This window comes from Kogia breviceps, chromosome 13 (genome assembly GCF_026419965.1).
Source record: "Kogia breviceps isolate mKogBre1 chromosome 13, mKogBre1 haplotype 1, whole genome shotgun sequence".
In the NCBI taxonomy this organism is placed as follows: Eukaryota; Metazoa; Chordata; class Mammalia; order Artiodactyla; family Physeteridae; genus Kogia; species Kogia breviceps.
In genome coordinates, this window is record NC_081322.1 from 63,053,790 (window position 1) to 63,070,450 (window position 16,661).

A 16,661-nucleotide genomic window follows, 5' to 3' on the forward strand; every position below is an offset into this window, starting at 1 on the left:
CTGAAACAATGCAAATAGCCCTTAGCGGCCACAAATCACAACTGCTCATTGACTGAGCAGTTATGCAGAAGGCATTTGGTAATACAAAGTGGAAGGATCTATGCATATTAACCACTCATAGGTCAGCTGTGCTGAGGTGGGGAGAAGCAGGGAGAAGGAACAGCTCTGCAGTCCTTCTGGCAATTTTAATTGAAGTCCGCTCCCTCTGTGCTTTTCTTGCTGCTGGCACGGGGTTTTGCCCAAGAGAGTGCTTAATAAAGTGCTTGGAGAATTGGTCCTTCTTTCCTCTCTGGGGCATAAAACCAGAAAATAAAAAGTGGAAAAAAAAACAAACCCAAAAGGTCACCTCGGCAAACTTATCTGCTCTCCTGTTTGAGTACTTTCAGTAACAGGGAGCTCATCACTTATCAAAAATGCACGCTGCGTTGTGAGTCAGCCCTGTCTGTTTCAAACATATGCCTCACTCATTCCTAAGCCCAAGTCTACCTTCTGGGAACTTGGGTTCAGAGGTTCTGCTTTGTCCTCTGGATCAGCCTTCCTCATCCCTTCTTCAAGAAAGTGGCGCAAATATTTGAATGCACCTCCATCCCTTGCTGAGTATCCTCTTGTCCAGGTCAAAATCCCAAACTCCCAAACTCTTGCAACCGTTCTTCACAGACCATAGGTCACCTGCCCATGTTATCCAGGTTGCCCTCCCTTGGCGGGCACACTGCAACCCTCATCAAATATTTTACTCAGAGCTGAGAGCGATACCGCAGCTGTATTATGAGCACAGCAGAGTATGTCTGTCTCCAGTACATTCTGTTCTTATTGATACAGCTGAAATTATGCTAAAAGTTGGTGTCCAAGGGCTTGCCACCAAGCAGAACCCTTATATCTTTTACTTGGAAAATTGATTTTTGAAAAGAAGTATAGAATTTCAAACTTAGTCCAATGAAATGTCATTTACAGGTTTGAGCTCATTCCAGAATTTTTTTTTTAATGAGTATGCTTTCCCAACATTTGTTCTAAGATCCCATGAAGAACTTCTGAATCTTCATCAAGCTCATCCTATGTATTAGCTATCCCAGAAATTCGTGTCATCTTTATTCATCCTTCATCATTTCCATTCTTTGTTTTATATTTCTCTCTCTCCATATAAACAGGAGGTAAGTGTGTGTTTTGGCGGGGGGTGCGTGTGAGAAGGTGAAGGGCACGGGGCTATGTGTGTGATCTGAGCAGGAGACGTACGATTGGTGCAAATGACCAGTTCCTGTGTCTCCTTTCATCTTGGGCTATTTCCAAAAATGTAGGACATAAATATTTTAAAATATTATGGAAAAACCCAAACTGTGCTTAATTAATAACTAAAAGTTCATTTCCAAAAGTAGATATACTCCAAAAAAAAGTCAACAAGATTCAGAAGTACTACATATAGATATATACTTTTTTGACTATACATCCACTTTTTTTTTACACTTTTGAAATGGTATCAATATATATTATCTCTGTATTATAGATACTATTTAATATTTATGCATTTTATATATATATACATATAAAATAAAGGAAGGGACGAAAACTCATCCGTCAGTTTTGGAGGATGCTGGGGAACTACCTCATTATTTTGAAAAGTAGAAAATAAAGAGAAAGTTTCAAACATTAATCTTGGCTTTCTTATATGATTCATACATACTTCAGGGCAGGCAAATAATTAATGAGAAGAAATTTCTCCTTAAGAGAAGTATTGCTGACAAAAAACTTAGTAGGAATGATGAAATGAGGATAATGGATCTGGGAAATGATCCTCAAAGGATGCAGGCACGACAAAGTGGGAGACAAGCACACAGGACGTGCCTCCGATGGCAGGACACAGGCCATCACCTGGGAAGGAGTTGCAAATAAACAAGAAAATCTAAATCTTTTTCAGCCTCTACATCTAAATAGCAGTTTACAGGAAACACAAAGGACAGAGGGTACACGCGATGTGACTACAATCAGCAAATCCAACCCCGGGGAAAACGCTATGAAACAAACGACCCAGTTTCTTCATTAAAAATATAAAGTGTAGGCGGAGGAGAAATGGAGATGAAACCTACAAATTATGAGACATATCAATCAACCGTAAATTAAGTATTTGGATTGTGATTCAAACAAAGTATAAAAAATAATTATGAGACAACTGGAAGGATGTGAACACAGACTGGATACTTGAAACCAAGAGACTATTAATAGTATAATATTTTTAGGTGTGATAATGATATTGAAGTTATAGTGTCTAAATGTCTCATCTTTTAGAGGTCCCTGACGAAATTTTAGAGACAAAATGACATGTTTGGACAATGACTCAAAATAATTTGGGGGGCAGAGCAGGTGGGGTCATAAATGAAAACTGATAAATTTTTTAATTGGGTGGTCAGTACATCAGGTTCACTGCTATTCTCTTTACTTTTGAGTGTGTTTGAAAATGTTGACAAGAAAATGTTTTTCAGGAGAGTGTGCTTCCCTAAGATTTGTCCTAAGAGCACAAAAGGCGTTCGAGGAAAGCGAGTTCTTACCCGTCACAGTCAAAAAGGTCAGAGAGATGAGGAGATTGATGCCCCAGTTCATGCTAGATGTTAGAGCCATGGCTCGTCCTCGAATTCCACCAGGAAAAATCTCGCTCAGCACCAGCCAGGGCACTGGAAGATAAGGAAGAGTGGGTGGGAGACAGCAAAATGATCAAAAAGCCATTGAAGCTGAGGGCCAGCCCACTGACCTCTGCCCTAGTCCCACGTGATCTGTGGTTGGAGAGCAGGACCATGTCCTTTTCCAGGACGAGGGAGGAGAGAGTGTGCTTTCTCCTAACCTCCAATCAAGTGAGAAGGGATTCAGGAGAAACACTGAGAGCTTGACGATGGTCCCTGGAAGTAGGGGCAGGGACATAAAGGGCTGGTAGGGGACACTGGTCTGAGAAAGGCAAACAGAAAGGGCAGTGGCTAGGGCCACCTGCCCACGACAAGGGGCAGCTGTGAGCCTCAGTGCCAGAGCCCAGCTCTATCTGCTTTCCTCTGGGCCCTTTCCTGTAACCTCCTCTGCCCCAGACCTTTGCCAAGTCCAACATCATAGCCACTGAGTGGGTAGGAGATAGAGCCAGGAGGGCGGAGGAAGGAGGCTGGCTCCTCTCCCCTCCCCCACTTGGGCTTCCAGGCCTGTGGCAAGCTGGGTGGAGAGAAGCTCTCAATTAGACAGAGCTCCAGGATTCGATGTTATGCCAGACCAAACATTTGATTTTCTGAAAGGAGACTCTTCTCGGCACGAAAACTGATCAGAGGACTTTTTATGATCTGAGAGTGACACACACAGAACATTAGAGGACCTGCATGACGGGATTAGAAAGGGCAGCCGAGGAGCCAATTAACTTGTGTTCTGCTCACAGCCTAGCAAATCCAGTTTGCCTAATAGCCACCAGTTCTTCCAATGGGCTGAGACCTTTACAAACCTTATCTCATTTGATCCTCGCTGAATTCCTACCAGATAGGAACTATATTGCTATCCCTCTTTTATAGAAGAGGAAATGGAGGCTTAAAGGAGTTTGTAATTCTGCCAAGGTCCCAGAGTTCAGAGGTGGCGTTGAGCCTGGGAAGCCTCTGGAACTCATGCTTTTTCATCTTGGTGCTCTCTTGGGGGTGGCTCAATAAATATTCGTTAATGAATACATAAATGTGGAGTAGAAGCACCTCTGATTCTGAGGAAAGAAGGGCTTAGGAGCTGTCCCAAGCCCTGCTCCCTGCTGGCTAAGTCACATTGTGTTGCAAAGCCGGTGTTCAGATACAGACCAGATGCATCTCTTGCCCGAGAGGAGAGAGGAGGCGGTGTGAGGGAAGGATCGAGAGAGGCCCCCTGCCAGCAACCACCTGGGCTGCCAGTGCCAGAATCATGGAGCAGTCACCTGTGTCTCTGATTGAAAAGTCACCTCTCACGACAAGATCATGCTCTGTAGAGAAAACACCTGCTCAGAGTAAATGTGCTGTTTTAAATTAGGAAAAATATTTTAAATTATACAAGAGGGCTGGAAACACATTTTTTTTTCTTGATTATCTTCTCCAAGTGAATCTACGTAGGGTGCGGGCGAGAACTGTAACCAAAGGAACATGATTATTATTGTTCTAAATAATAGGGAATTCAAAAATAACATTCCAGATCCCTCCCCTCCACTCTTTCCCCCAGAAGACCTTCACTAGATTCTTGCAGATTATATCCTTGGAGACCAGTGCAAAGCTCAGGTAACCTTGCCTTGAGCTTTGCAAGACTGGGGATCTGGATCTGAGTAGGATGACAACTGCATAATTCTGATGAAGCCTTTGTAATGACCAGTCCTTGGGCAAATACAAGATGAAAGTATGTAAGTCCACTCTGTTGAAGATAAATAAGCTATGCCGCAGGCCAATCCCCCAGGCCCCTTCCTGCCTTGGGTATTTGGTGAGGGTAGGCATGGAGCAGAGCGTTCCTTATGGTCTTTTGCTCTAGCAGCCATGAGGAAAAGGTGGGGGAATGGACACGCTGATGTTCTTTGAGGATAAGAGTGAGCACTGGTTTTCTTGATCTACTTCCATCCCCACTTCATCGACTCTGAGATACCCCACTTCCCCTCCCCACCTTGCATCATGATGGCTTCTTGGAATTATTGGGTGGGGTTTGGGGAAAATGCTTTCCACGCTGTCCTCAGATGAGAATGAGTTGATCCTGCTGTTACAGAGAGTGGTGGATCTTACCAACAAGAAGATGGGACAGTTGCACAAAGCACAAGTTATATGTGCTCAGTCTGAACTGTCAAGGGCTCGCCTAAAAGAACCCAGCAACCACACTGAGGCCTGTCCTAGGCATGCATTCAGTGCAGCAGCTGAGCCAAGTTCTTGGGCAGTTTAACCAGTCAGTGAGCAATGAACTGAATACTGAAAAACAGACTTCCGTCAGTCTCTGATGGGCCCTTGTTGTCAGGCAAAACTTACACCTGACATTTCCAAAAGTAATATATCGTTGCTGAAAGCGACTACTTTTTTGATGTAGTGGAGAAAATTCAAGAATCGATGCCTTGGTTTATGTAATATTGACAAACTGGATGTTGCAGCAATTGACAAAGGTTGTGACAAGGTTGGTTCAACACCCCCAATATGGAACCTGTCAAGTCAAAAATCAGGAGAGTAAATAATAAATATTTGTAAATGAAGTTAAATAATTAATTAATTATAATGTTAAAATAATTTTAACAACGATCTCAGAACCCTAAAAATCACAGGTTTTCAGATCCAGAGAGCATGAAATAAAAATCTGAAAGTGGGGCTTCCCTGGTGGCGCAGTGGTTGAGAGTCCGCCTGCCGATGCAGGGGACACAGGTTCGTGCCCCGGTCTGGGAAGATCCCACATGCCGCGGAGCGGCTGGGCCCGTGAGCCATGGCCGCTGAGCCTGCACGTAGGGAGCCTGTGCTCCCCAATGGGAGGGGCCACAGCGGTGAGAGGCCCAAGTACCGCAAAAAAAAAAAAAAAAAAAAAAAAAAAATCTGAAAGTGGAACTTGCAGCAAGATAGAACTTACTGAGAGGGTAAATAAAGTCTTTCCATGGAAGACTTAGGAGCAAGATGGTGCCAGAATCTTATAGGCCTCCATGGTGCCTGGAAAAGGGCTGTGAGTACCCAATGCAGAAGGAATGGAGAAGCCCTTTCAATTTATAAGTAAAGAGCAAAGAGGTATAAATCATCACATGGGGATATATATTGGTATTTAATAATAACAGGTGGAAGTTTTGTTGTTTGTTTGTTTGTTTGAATCCCTAATGTTTTTCCAAAGAGATGGCCTCATTTCTCTCCAACAAAAATCAAGCTATTGTCACATGCCACAGTAAAATGGTGGCTCTCTCTGGCTGTCCTCATTATCCCCTTCCCTGATGATAGGCCCACGGGGGGTGCTTTGTGTTATCTGCTTGTGAGGAATCCACAGAGTAATCAGAGACATAATAACTCTTCCACAGTGAGTGAAGCCACTCACTGCAGGTTAGCAGGCCCTGAAACAATTCTCCTCGATGCCTATTATTTCACCTTTAACCCCATTATTCCAGGTCCACCTCAGCAATATGTACTTCTATAAATGTCAGAGTCTGCACGTGTCTTTAAAGTCTTCTCTAGGTTACAAGGGTTGAGGAAATTTTGGTCTTGCTGGGAGCTAATTGTCCACAAATGTTGAAACTCGTATTTCACATGGCATTAAATCACCAGGGCTGCCCATCAGAACTTGCCTGATCCAGATGAAATCTGCAGAGCTTATGGCTGCACAGAGTGTCATAGAAAGACCATGAAGGACAAATACGTTGAAATGTCTGTTTGCAACGGAGGACATGAACTTGAATGAATAGGGCCAATCAGTGGAAATGGCTGAGCTCTGTAGCATATCAACGGCCACACTTAGCTCCTCCCTCCTCCATATTTCAGCCACTGCAGAACATTTTTTTTCCACGGAGGCTGTCATTTCTCTCCCTGTGCTTTCAGATTCAAACCCCGCAGCATTTCAGGCATGCTTTCCATTTGGCCTGAGCATTTTCTGAACCACCTGCCTTGGGAGCCTCAGGTTTGAAAGACTTATGGAGGGCTTGAAACTCTTACCAGGGACCTCCTAGCAACTTTGGAGGAAGTTCTACACTTAGGCTGCAGAGTTCTCAACAACTTCATGGAGCCAGTGTCCTATACTTTGTAGGACTGAAGCCAATTAAATTATGGCCCTATAAGTTCCTTGAGTGGGAAAGTCTTGTCCTTTAAAAATACACTCCACCATAGGCCACCATCTCCAATATCAGCAGTGATATTGTAGCTTTACTTTATTTTTATTTTTTGTATTCTCCCTTTTCTCAGTCTCTCTGAGTTTTGCTTACCCCTGGCCTCTTTTAAAATACTTTTTTTCAAGAATATGATCTTGGATTACTTAACAAACCGAGGAAAACAATGAAATAAAACCTCAATGTTCCCAATCTTTCTATCTTAATGATTTCTAGTCAGAATCAACCGAAATGATTTCTTAAAATATTTTTGGGGAAATTGGATGAAATGAAATAACCCTTAATAAAAAATGCCAGAGTTAAAAATGGAACCCTTTTGTGATCAGGTACTAATCGGGAATAAGAACAGTGGCAGTGGTCTCCAAACTTTCTTGCTTGTGTAGCCTTTAAAATAATTAGAAAAACTAAGTACTTTCTTTCATTATATATCAACATCTAACATTTTTTTACCATAAATTTAAATGACAGCAAAACATGCAATTTCTATGGTATTTTTAAACTCTATATTTAGAGTAGAGAATAATTATATCACTCAAGTATTTCCAGTGGAATTTAAATACAACACCTATTTGATACTCATCTTCATCCATTTAAAAAATATAACAATAAGGCATTTAACATAAAGTTGACATTGTTTTCAAATAGATGAAATGTGGGGGACTTCCTTGGCGGTCCAGTGCTTAAGACTCCGCGCTTTCAATGCAGGGGACGAGGGTTCGATTCCTGGTCAGGGAACTAGGATCCCACACGCCGCGTGGCACAGGCAAAAAAAAAAATAAGGGAGGGAGATGAATTGTACTGTTCTCAAGAATAATAAAAATAGATGGGGAGTTGAAAAAGTTTTTTAATAGGAGTGTCACTACATTCTTTAACTTAACAACAAAAGTTTGTTGTAATGGTATATCAGCTGCTAACTGGATTAGGTCATCCTACAGTTTTGTTGAAAGTAAATTATTGGAAATATCTAGGCTTATGAGAGAACTATTATCTAGTCATTAGAGTCCTTTTTCCATACCACACCTACACCAATATTTCCAACTGTCTCTTTCATTAGTGTTCCTAAGGTTTTTATAATTGGGGACATATATCATAATAAGATTTCTGGTGGGTAGCAGGTGTGCTTTCTTTTAAGTGGAAGAATAGTTATTACTGGGAAGACAGGGAAGAAGAAATTTTAGGAAACAGACTTTTCCTAAAAATCCAAAAACTGATTTCCGTTGATGTGTCATTGAAGGAATATTCCAGAAAGTAGCCCCCAGGATTACGCTTATCCCAATTTGCAGATCACTGAACTAGAGTTCAAAAGGCAAAACAAAAAAGGGAAGGAGATACAAGAAATTAGTCTTTTCTGGTTTACACTATAACTTGAATGTCATGTTTCACATGTAACATTTTATGCTGTGCTTTTTTCATGAATGATGCTTCAGACTTCAATGAGAAAAGTATTAATAGTTTTTAATGTTACAGGCGTTCCTTGGAAAAATGCTTAACATTGTGTTCTGAAAAACAATAAAGTAACAGGTGAATGCTGTGTTTATTAAGATAGTATTAAAACCCTAGTCTGTTTCTTTAATGTCTTTACTGTCTGATATTCATAATTTTCAAGGGCATGGGCCTATGATCATAGCGTGGGATGGAGAGGAAAGTTAAACACCGATGTATTATATTATGTGAAGAGTTGCTGATGGTAATGTAGTAAATGGTATTACTTCTCTTTGTTTAGCTGTGCTCATGCTACAAAAATGCAGTTTTAGACTCTTTGGTTCTATTAGGTACCACTGTGCATCATTTAACTCCAAAGAGGAAAGTGAGATTTAATTAGCTAAGGCACATATCTCTTTAAGTTTTTCCTCTTTTGCTTGAGTGCAAATTTAGTATAAAACCATTCAGATACTATTATTTGTTTACTTTGCATTATTGCAATGACTAACACCAGAGGACCATATAAATCACCACTTTAATCAAGCAAAGTAACTTTTAACTTAATTAACTGGAAAAAAAAGGAACAGTATTGGTGTGAATATTGATGATAACTGAAATGTAAGATTTAAAAGGAAAAAAAAGATTTGAAAGATCTTAAAGGTAGACACAATTTACACAAACTCATTGTGTGAATACGACTGTATAATGGCTACATTTGATAATAAAATACTCCTGTTTAAAGAATAATAATTTAATCAATATGCCTTTTCTCTAAGAGTATGTGATTATCCAAGAAGAATGGTAGAAAAAGAAGATGAGCACTAAAAAAGTTTTTGACGGTGATGGTTTGGAATATTAGAGGCCTGGTGTCTAGGAGGAAATATGAAATATCTTTGAAAACATTTGATATAATTTTGGTCTGCAAGCCTTTGTTCTAAACCCTGTATATCTTAGAGCGAAGCAGCTGAGTAAACTTCCAAATTAGAACCTGCTGTTCCACACCCCTGGAATTGTCATAATTTTTAGCTGTGCAAACATCACGTAAACAATTGCTTTTGGAAGAGCTAGAGTTACTTAGGTATAAAATCTAAATTTAAATGTTATGGCAGATGAGTCATATGCTTCCTACTGATACCCATCCTCCAAAAGACTGGTTAAACTCCATAAAACCAAACAAAACAAAAAGCTAGGCTCTACAATCTTTATACCTTAAAAAGTTCTAATTTCTTGTTTTAAACAGAAAAGTGGCCTTTTTAGAATATTTGAGTTGAGAGACAATTTTTCATGGGTCTCACATTTCAGCACGTCTCATGAGCAAAGGCACTGATTTTGTTCCAGGCTGTCTTTCTAAGGATGTTCGCATAACAAACAACCTTGGGAGATAGTGTCCCCTCTAGAGCAAAGTTTTGTTTACTATCCAGTAAATTAAAGATAATGTCTCCCTCCAGGGGAAAAATCAGGCTGGTTTACTGTCTATTACAAAAGATTTGGGTTCCCTAAGCTTGGGGTTCCTCTCCTCTAAAATAACACAGTCTATGTATAGGTGTCACCTGGCCTGGTTCATGATGCCCTGTGGGTATTGGGGCTTGGGGAATTTGTGCAAATGCTGATAGTCTGGCTATTGCTATTGCTATGAATAATAAACTATCCTTTGTCTCTGACCAAGGAGTCTTGTGTCTTTTGCCAAAATCCATGAAACTGAGGCTAACTTGTAAGCTTGCATGTGGGCTCAAATATCAGCCAGTTTACAGTTCTTGAGAGTTTGATTACTTGTGGCTCTGGTATGATTTTTCTACAAAGATCTTTTATTGCTATTATTAATTTTAGACTTCCAGCTTACATCTGAGAAATTTAATGTGATTGTTAAGCCTGAGATAATCCATTGAAATATTTCTATAAGCTCTAACACTAATTAAGTAAACAAATTCCAGGCTCAGACTTCTACATATTTCTCTTAGGAAAACCAGGAAGGAATTGTCTCAAATCTTTTTTTGGAAAGAGTTAAGTTCTAAAACATTCAATTACTAAACCAAAGTAGGAATTATTATCCCATGATATGACTAATCTCAATCTCTCTCTCTTTTTTTTTTTCCCACTCCAGGGGAAAGGTTGAATCTTGTATTTGGAGCAAATATGGAAATTTGGAAATGAATATTTTGGCTAACACCATACATTTTTTTAAATGGCCTTAATTTTAGTAAATTTAAAACATGAAACTTCTCTAGTCATCAAATGAATTAGAGATGACTGCACATCCTCAATTGAGTAGTTTTACTCAGATATAACTTTTGGTCAAATGTGCATGGGGTTCCCCACAAACCACTTTTATTTCTGATGGCCTAGATATTGACACAGATTCATACTAGAGGAGATCAGGGTATGTCAACCCCAGACTAGAGAGACAGCTCCCCTTCATCACAGAAGCTGAGAGAGTTCCAGACTCTTTTTTTGACTCATCTAACAAATATTTCTTGAGTCCCTGTTGTGGGCCAGGCCCCAGGTTCGGCTCAAGGAAACAACAATGAACAAGCCAAAGTTTGTGTGCACCCAGGACACAGAGTCTAAATTAGTTGTACCAACTTAGAAGAATGGACAGTTGGGTGTTTCTCAACCTAAATCACACCTTTCACCTTTCACCAAAGACTCAAAATTTTCTGTAACACCTGTCTGAAAACGTAGAAAGCTCTCTTGACTGTAGGTAATGCAGAAATGAACCATATTTCAAACAACACATGTATTTTCTTTAGTCTTGACCTAACTGGAATGGTGCATAGAAGCGAGGTGAGGAGGACCATGGCATCATAATCCAATATGTTTCTATGGAGCATCTGCTGTGTCTCCTGATGTGCTTTAAGCAAAATGACTGCTGGGGTCAGTGCTGGCCTTACCAAAACTATACATCTCTTGTCTAGACCATGGCCAGATATTTTAAAATAGCACTAATAACTAAGTGTATTGAGTCTATGCCACACACCAGGCACTACACTAGGTACACATCATACGAATGGCTTTGTTCAACCCCACAGTTACACTGTGAGGTGGCTCAGGAAGCTGAAGCCTAGGGAGATGGATTTACATGCCTGGAGTCCTACACTGTACAGCTGTGATTCAAGGTCGGGCAGCCTAATGCCAAAGCGTAGTCTGAATTCACACACTGTTGTATAGCCTCCACAGGCTTTCTGCTCTTCTCCTAAACCTCCAAGCTCATGTCCCCCTTAAGGCCACTTGATGTTATCCCTGATCCTTCTTTATTTTTCTTCATCACTCTTACCTCCACCTAAATGTTGACACTTCTCTCCTCCTGAAGTTGTATGATACATGCATTCATTTTCCGTCTTATTGCCTGTCCTCACCACTAGCTCCATTGGAGCGAGGTGTGGCTCTCACTCATCCATCCCTGAATCACCAGCAATGGGTACCATGCCCATTGGGTTGTGGTGAGCAATCCACGCGTGCTGGACAAATAAGTGAGCAGATGAATCCCCAGCACTTTCTCCCTCTCTCCTCTCTTCATAATCACTCCAAGATGCTTTCTTGCTGGAACTCCTGCCTATTTGGTAGAAGAGATTGGGGGAGGTGATTTGCTGTCACCTGTCATTCAGTCTTCAGTGTAAAGTTCCGCTTGAACTTGTGAATACAAAGGCAGTCGAAGGATGACTGTCATAGCCTCATTACAGAACTTAACATGTGACCTTGGACAAATTCCTTCCATCTACTCTAACGAAAAGATATTAGTCATGAGATGGAAGAGGAGTTTAATGAATTTATGGACATAGGAAATTTTGCATTTAAAAAAAGCCTTAATAATTTGTTTTTTAAAATTAATTAATTTATTTTTATTATTTATTTTGTATACAGCAGGTTCTTAGCTATTTTATACATATTAGTGTATGCGTGTCAACCCCAATCTCCCAGTTCATCCCCCCACCACACCACTCTCCTGCTTTCCCCTCTTGGTGTCCATACATTTGTTCTCTACGTCTATGTCTCTATTTCTGCTTTGCAAACCGGTTCATCTGTACCATTTTTCTAGGTTCCACATATATGCATTAATATACGTATTTGTTTTTCTCTTTCTGACTTACTTCACTCTGTATGACAGTCTCTAGGTCCATCCGTGTCTCTACAAATGACCCCATTTCGTTCCCTTTTATAAAAGCCCTAAGAATTGTGAAAAGAACAGTCACACACATTTTTCTGAGTTACAGAGACTATTCTAAGGAGGGCAGCTACACAAGTATTACCTCAGATGAACTCATGAAATAATAACTTTATGCCTTGGGCTTGGGCTTGGGCTCATCTCTGCTTTACTTCTGAAGCCTAAGAAGAAGAAAAATCGTTATGTGGCTCTATGTCCTCATAATGTCAGGACTTTTTGGTTCTACCCTGAAGCTTGAACCACAGTAAAAAAGTGTTCAGTTATTAGAAGGAACTAAAATGATCAGGACCACCCCAGAAAGACTGGAAACTCAAGTTAAGATTTTGAACATATTTTAAAGTGAGAGATGAGGCGTGGAAAACGGAATGTTTCATAAAAAATCTCCAATAAAAGCAGTGGGGGTATATATTATGATTTTTATTTGATGGAAGAGTTTTAGTATTAGTTACAGAGAAATGGAGGGCAGGGATTCTTAACCTCGGGCTATGAAACCCTTCAGCAGGCTAGTGAAGCCTACAGATTCTTTCATAGAATAATATTTTAAATGTATAAAATAAAATATATGAGATTACTTGGTACCAAATTTATGCCCCCTCCTGAATTCTAGATTCCAGGGTACCCCTATGATTCTAAAATCAGGGAAACAGATGACCAGAAAGTAAAATGATGTAGGGCATACACTTTAACCTAAAAATAGAAATACTTTTTGACAAGAGAAACTATGTTGTGATCTAATACAATGAAGGAATGTTATTCTAAGCCAACACATATTTTAAAAGATTTAATAAAGATGATTTAATCTTGCTTTGATTTTGCTTTGGAACAGCAAGTACTTTTCCCTTTATGCCCCTATTTACACAAAGGATTTGCTTCTATTATAAGTAATAAACTCTCTAAATGAAATACCTGAGCAATAATCACATCAGGTTAATAAGTTTTATAATGCATTCATGATCTGGTATGAAAATTTGCTCTTAATAAAAATCTTCTTTAAATTCCAAATGGTTCGTGCCAATGCTCTAGAATACAATTTTGGTGACTGAATTAGAATTCTTATGGTATGTTTTCTTTAGAAAAGAAAAAATGAACTGCATTATGAATATAAACAGAAATGACTAACTCTTAGCAAGACAAAAAAAGGACAATTATTCAGATCTCTTCTAAAAACCCTAAGAGAATTGACAGTCTCAAGCCACCCATGTGAATTAACTGCTTGTTTTCCTTCAAGGGAATGTTTGGGATTCTGTCTCCGATTGTTTGCCTTCTACCCTCAGGCGTGAATATCCGGATCAGTGCTTGGAACAGCAATTACAAGTTGAAGAAACCATGAGATGAAGGGTTATTTCCCTTTCCCAAACCCAAACCTCCTTCAAACCGAGATTCGCCATCTCACTAGCTTTGCTTTTGTTCTAAGAAATGCTCAAAAAGGCTCTCTTCTCTGTGTGAACGCAAAAAGCAAAGGCGTCCTAAAAAAAATCTGGGACTACTTTTAGATACTCTGTGTCTAAAAGTAGGAATTAAGTGAAATTCCCAAATAACTCTTTATGACCTGACAAACAAATGCCCGAAATGCCTCCAACCACTTATTTCTGAGCACTGCTAACGCTCCTGCATCTTTTCTTAGAGGCAAAAACAGAAAGAGATTTTTAAAACTCACACCACAGTTGAGACAGGAGGGGAGGCGGCAAGGCACAACCTTTAAAACAATAACATAGCTGTTGAGGATATGACAAAAACTGGTTAGAACAGATTATGCCCAAGATGGTGGAAGATGTGACTTCCAGAGGACCTTGAGCCTCATTATAAGCTCATTATAATACATTAGCATATGCTAAATGACATACACACAGGCACCGATGACTGTTCCAAAGCCAACCATTAAAGGCCAAAAAGAGGGCTGTGGCCCAATTCCTGGAAATCTTTGCCCCTTCCCCAAAATAGTTGGAATAATACTCCCACTTGTTAGCCTATTAAATTACCCAGCTCATTAAAACTAACTACCCCATATTTCGGGGCCTCTTGCCTTCTGAGATGGCCCATGCTCTGTCTATGGAGTGCGTATCTCCCTAAATAAACCTGCTTTCCCACTTAACTTTCAGGGAAGAGTCCTCTTGCCTGCCCTCTTGTATCCTTCACAAGCGACCTATATTAATAAATCTACTTGCCTATCACTTCGCCTCTCACTGAATTCCTTCTGTGCTGAGACGTAAAGAACCTGTGACCAGGTGTGTGGTTTCAGCTGGGAGATTGTGGGTTTGAGTCCCCGCCTAAGCCAGAAATTTGGGGTTCAAATCCCAACTGAAGTGCAGCTGGATTCGAGTCCCACCTGAAGGAGTGAGATTAGAAGATTGTGGGTTCGAGTCTCAAACTGAGGTGTGTAGTTTCAAAGTGATGGATTGTTTTGCAAAAATATGATGGTCTCAGGAGGAACAGGAGCTTCTGTGGCAACCTGGTGTTCCCAGCTTTCCTGGTACTTAGCCTACCCACTAGATAGCTTGACACAGATAAAGCAGCACACTTCGAGATTTTTCCTGTATATTCACCTTAGTTTTAAAGTTCTTCTTTCCCTCTCCTCCTTAGAAACATAAATGTACCCCTGCATGGTTTTCAAACAGATATATACAGTGCTGACTTAAAGGGACAGAAGGAAAAAATGTGAGATGTCGTGTCTTCCCTCAAAGAGCTTACAATCCAGTACCCACATTCTGGTTAATAAACCAAACAAGCATACAAAAGCAGTACACTATATCATTAAGGACTAAATTGTATTATCACGCAGTAACTTCCATTTACATCACACACTATAACATCCAAAACACTTGCACATGCATTAGTTCCCTCGATGCTCACCTATACTCTGTGAGATAGGACAGGTATTATTATGCCCAATTCGTGGATTTAGAGAGAGCTTCAGAGAAAATAAATGACTTAAAAACATACAACTAGTAGGCAGAAGAACTGAGATTAGAACCTAGGTTTTGTGATTTTAAATTCAGGCTCTTTGTAGCCCAGAACTGACCTAGTCTACACTAGAAATAACTAGTAGTTCATACAAATAAAGACCTTGAAGAAATGGAGTGAATTCATAAAAGAGATAAGACGTTCACTGAGCTTTCAAGATAGGAGGGACTTGGGTAGAGTAAGAGGGAAGGAAAAGAGGCCACAACAAATGCTTTCTGTCTCTTGACCTGGGTGGGGAGCAATGGGAAATAATAAAAATGCCCAGAGAGGCAAAGCATTGCCTCATGTCACAATGCCAGGGGGCATCATTCTCTTTATATCCCATGTGGAATCTATATGTGTTTCTATATGAATGGTAGCCCTGAAAGAAAACTCCACAGACTACGATGTAAATGGTGCCCCTTGGAGTTGTGCAGACACTCTGATGGAGTTGGGTGGGATGATGGAGAACCTTGAAAATCACACATCTTTTCCCTCCAGGATGAGTGATATAGTCGTAGAAAGAGCATGGAATTAGGCTTCAGAGGTCCAGAGTTCTAGTTCCAAATCTGTGTGATCTCTATCTCTGAGAGTTTCTCGTTTCTTTTCTCTAAAAGGAAAATGTAGGACTAGATCATTTCTAATCTTCTTTTCACCTTAAAAGGCATTTGATTCTTCTGATATGGAAGAAAGCGGGAAGCCATGGAAGATTTGTGAGCTGTGGTGACATGGGGAACACGATGACTTAGGGAATACTGGTATGGAGGATGGTTGGGTGTGGGAAAGGCCTAGAAGGGGGAAAGAACCACAGGAAGGGTCTCCCAGTAATCTAGGGATGAGATCGAAAGGGGTAGACTAGGATGGCAGAAATGGGAAGGACAAATGAACACAGGAACCCTCTGTGAGGGAAAATCCAAGAGCATTTATTTGGTCATTGACCGGATTGGGAAATGGGCCCAGAACGTCAGACCTGGGTGACTGGCGGAGTGACTACCCCATGGAAAATAAAGACAAGTCCCCTTGACGTGAGGGGAATAAGAATTCAGCCTCAGCTTCTTTGTGTTCAGCTGACAGTGAAGCATCAAAATGGAAAAGTTCAGCACTCATTGGGAAAAAGGGAACAAGAAGTCACGTGAGGCAATGGAACTGGAGATACGTGACAGTGGTCAGCTCAAGGGAGACAATTAACGTTCCTGAGAAAATCAATATGAAAGCTTTTATAATGCATTAGCCAAAGAGTGTTTTTTGGTTTTATAGCTAAAGAAACAAAAGCCAAGAGACAGTGACGAAATGACCTCATGGCTTCTTTAGAACTAGATGGAATGGATGCTAGTCATATAGTTTAACCAGTAATGT

At 40.4% G+C, this 16,661-nt stretch overlaps 1 protein-coding gene across 3 annotated transcripts in view; it reads right to left on the reverse strand.

Moving 5' to 3' along the window:
* SLC2A12 (solute carrier family 2 member 12) overlaps positions 1–16,661 on the reverse strand; it is a 55,387-nt gene that overhangs the window by 13,540 nt on the left and 25,186 nt on the right. For 2 of the 3 annotated variants that reach the window (XM_059082976.2, XM_067010841.1), the window contains exon 3: positions 2,538–2,660. In XM_059082976.2, the coding sequence (XP_058938959.1) occupies positions 2,538–2,660 (123 nt within the window). Of the gene's footprint in view, positions 1–2,537; positions 2,661–12,316; positions 12,368–12,450; positions 12,527–16,661 lie in introns of those variants that run through there. The other variant, XM_067010842.1, reaches the window with a different exon arrangement.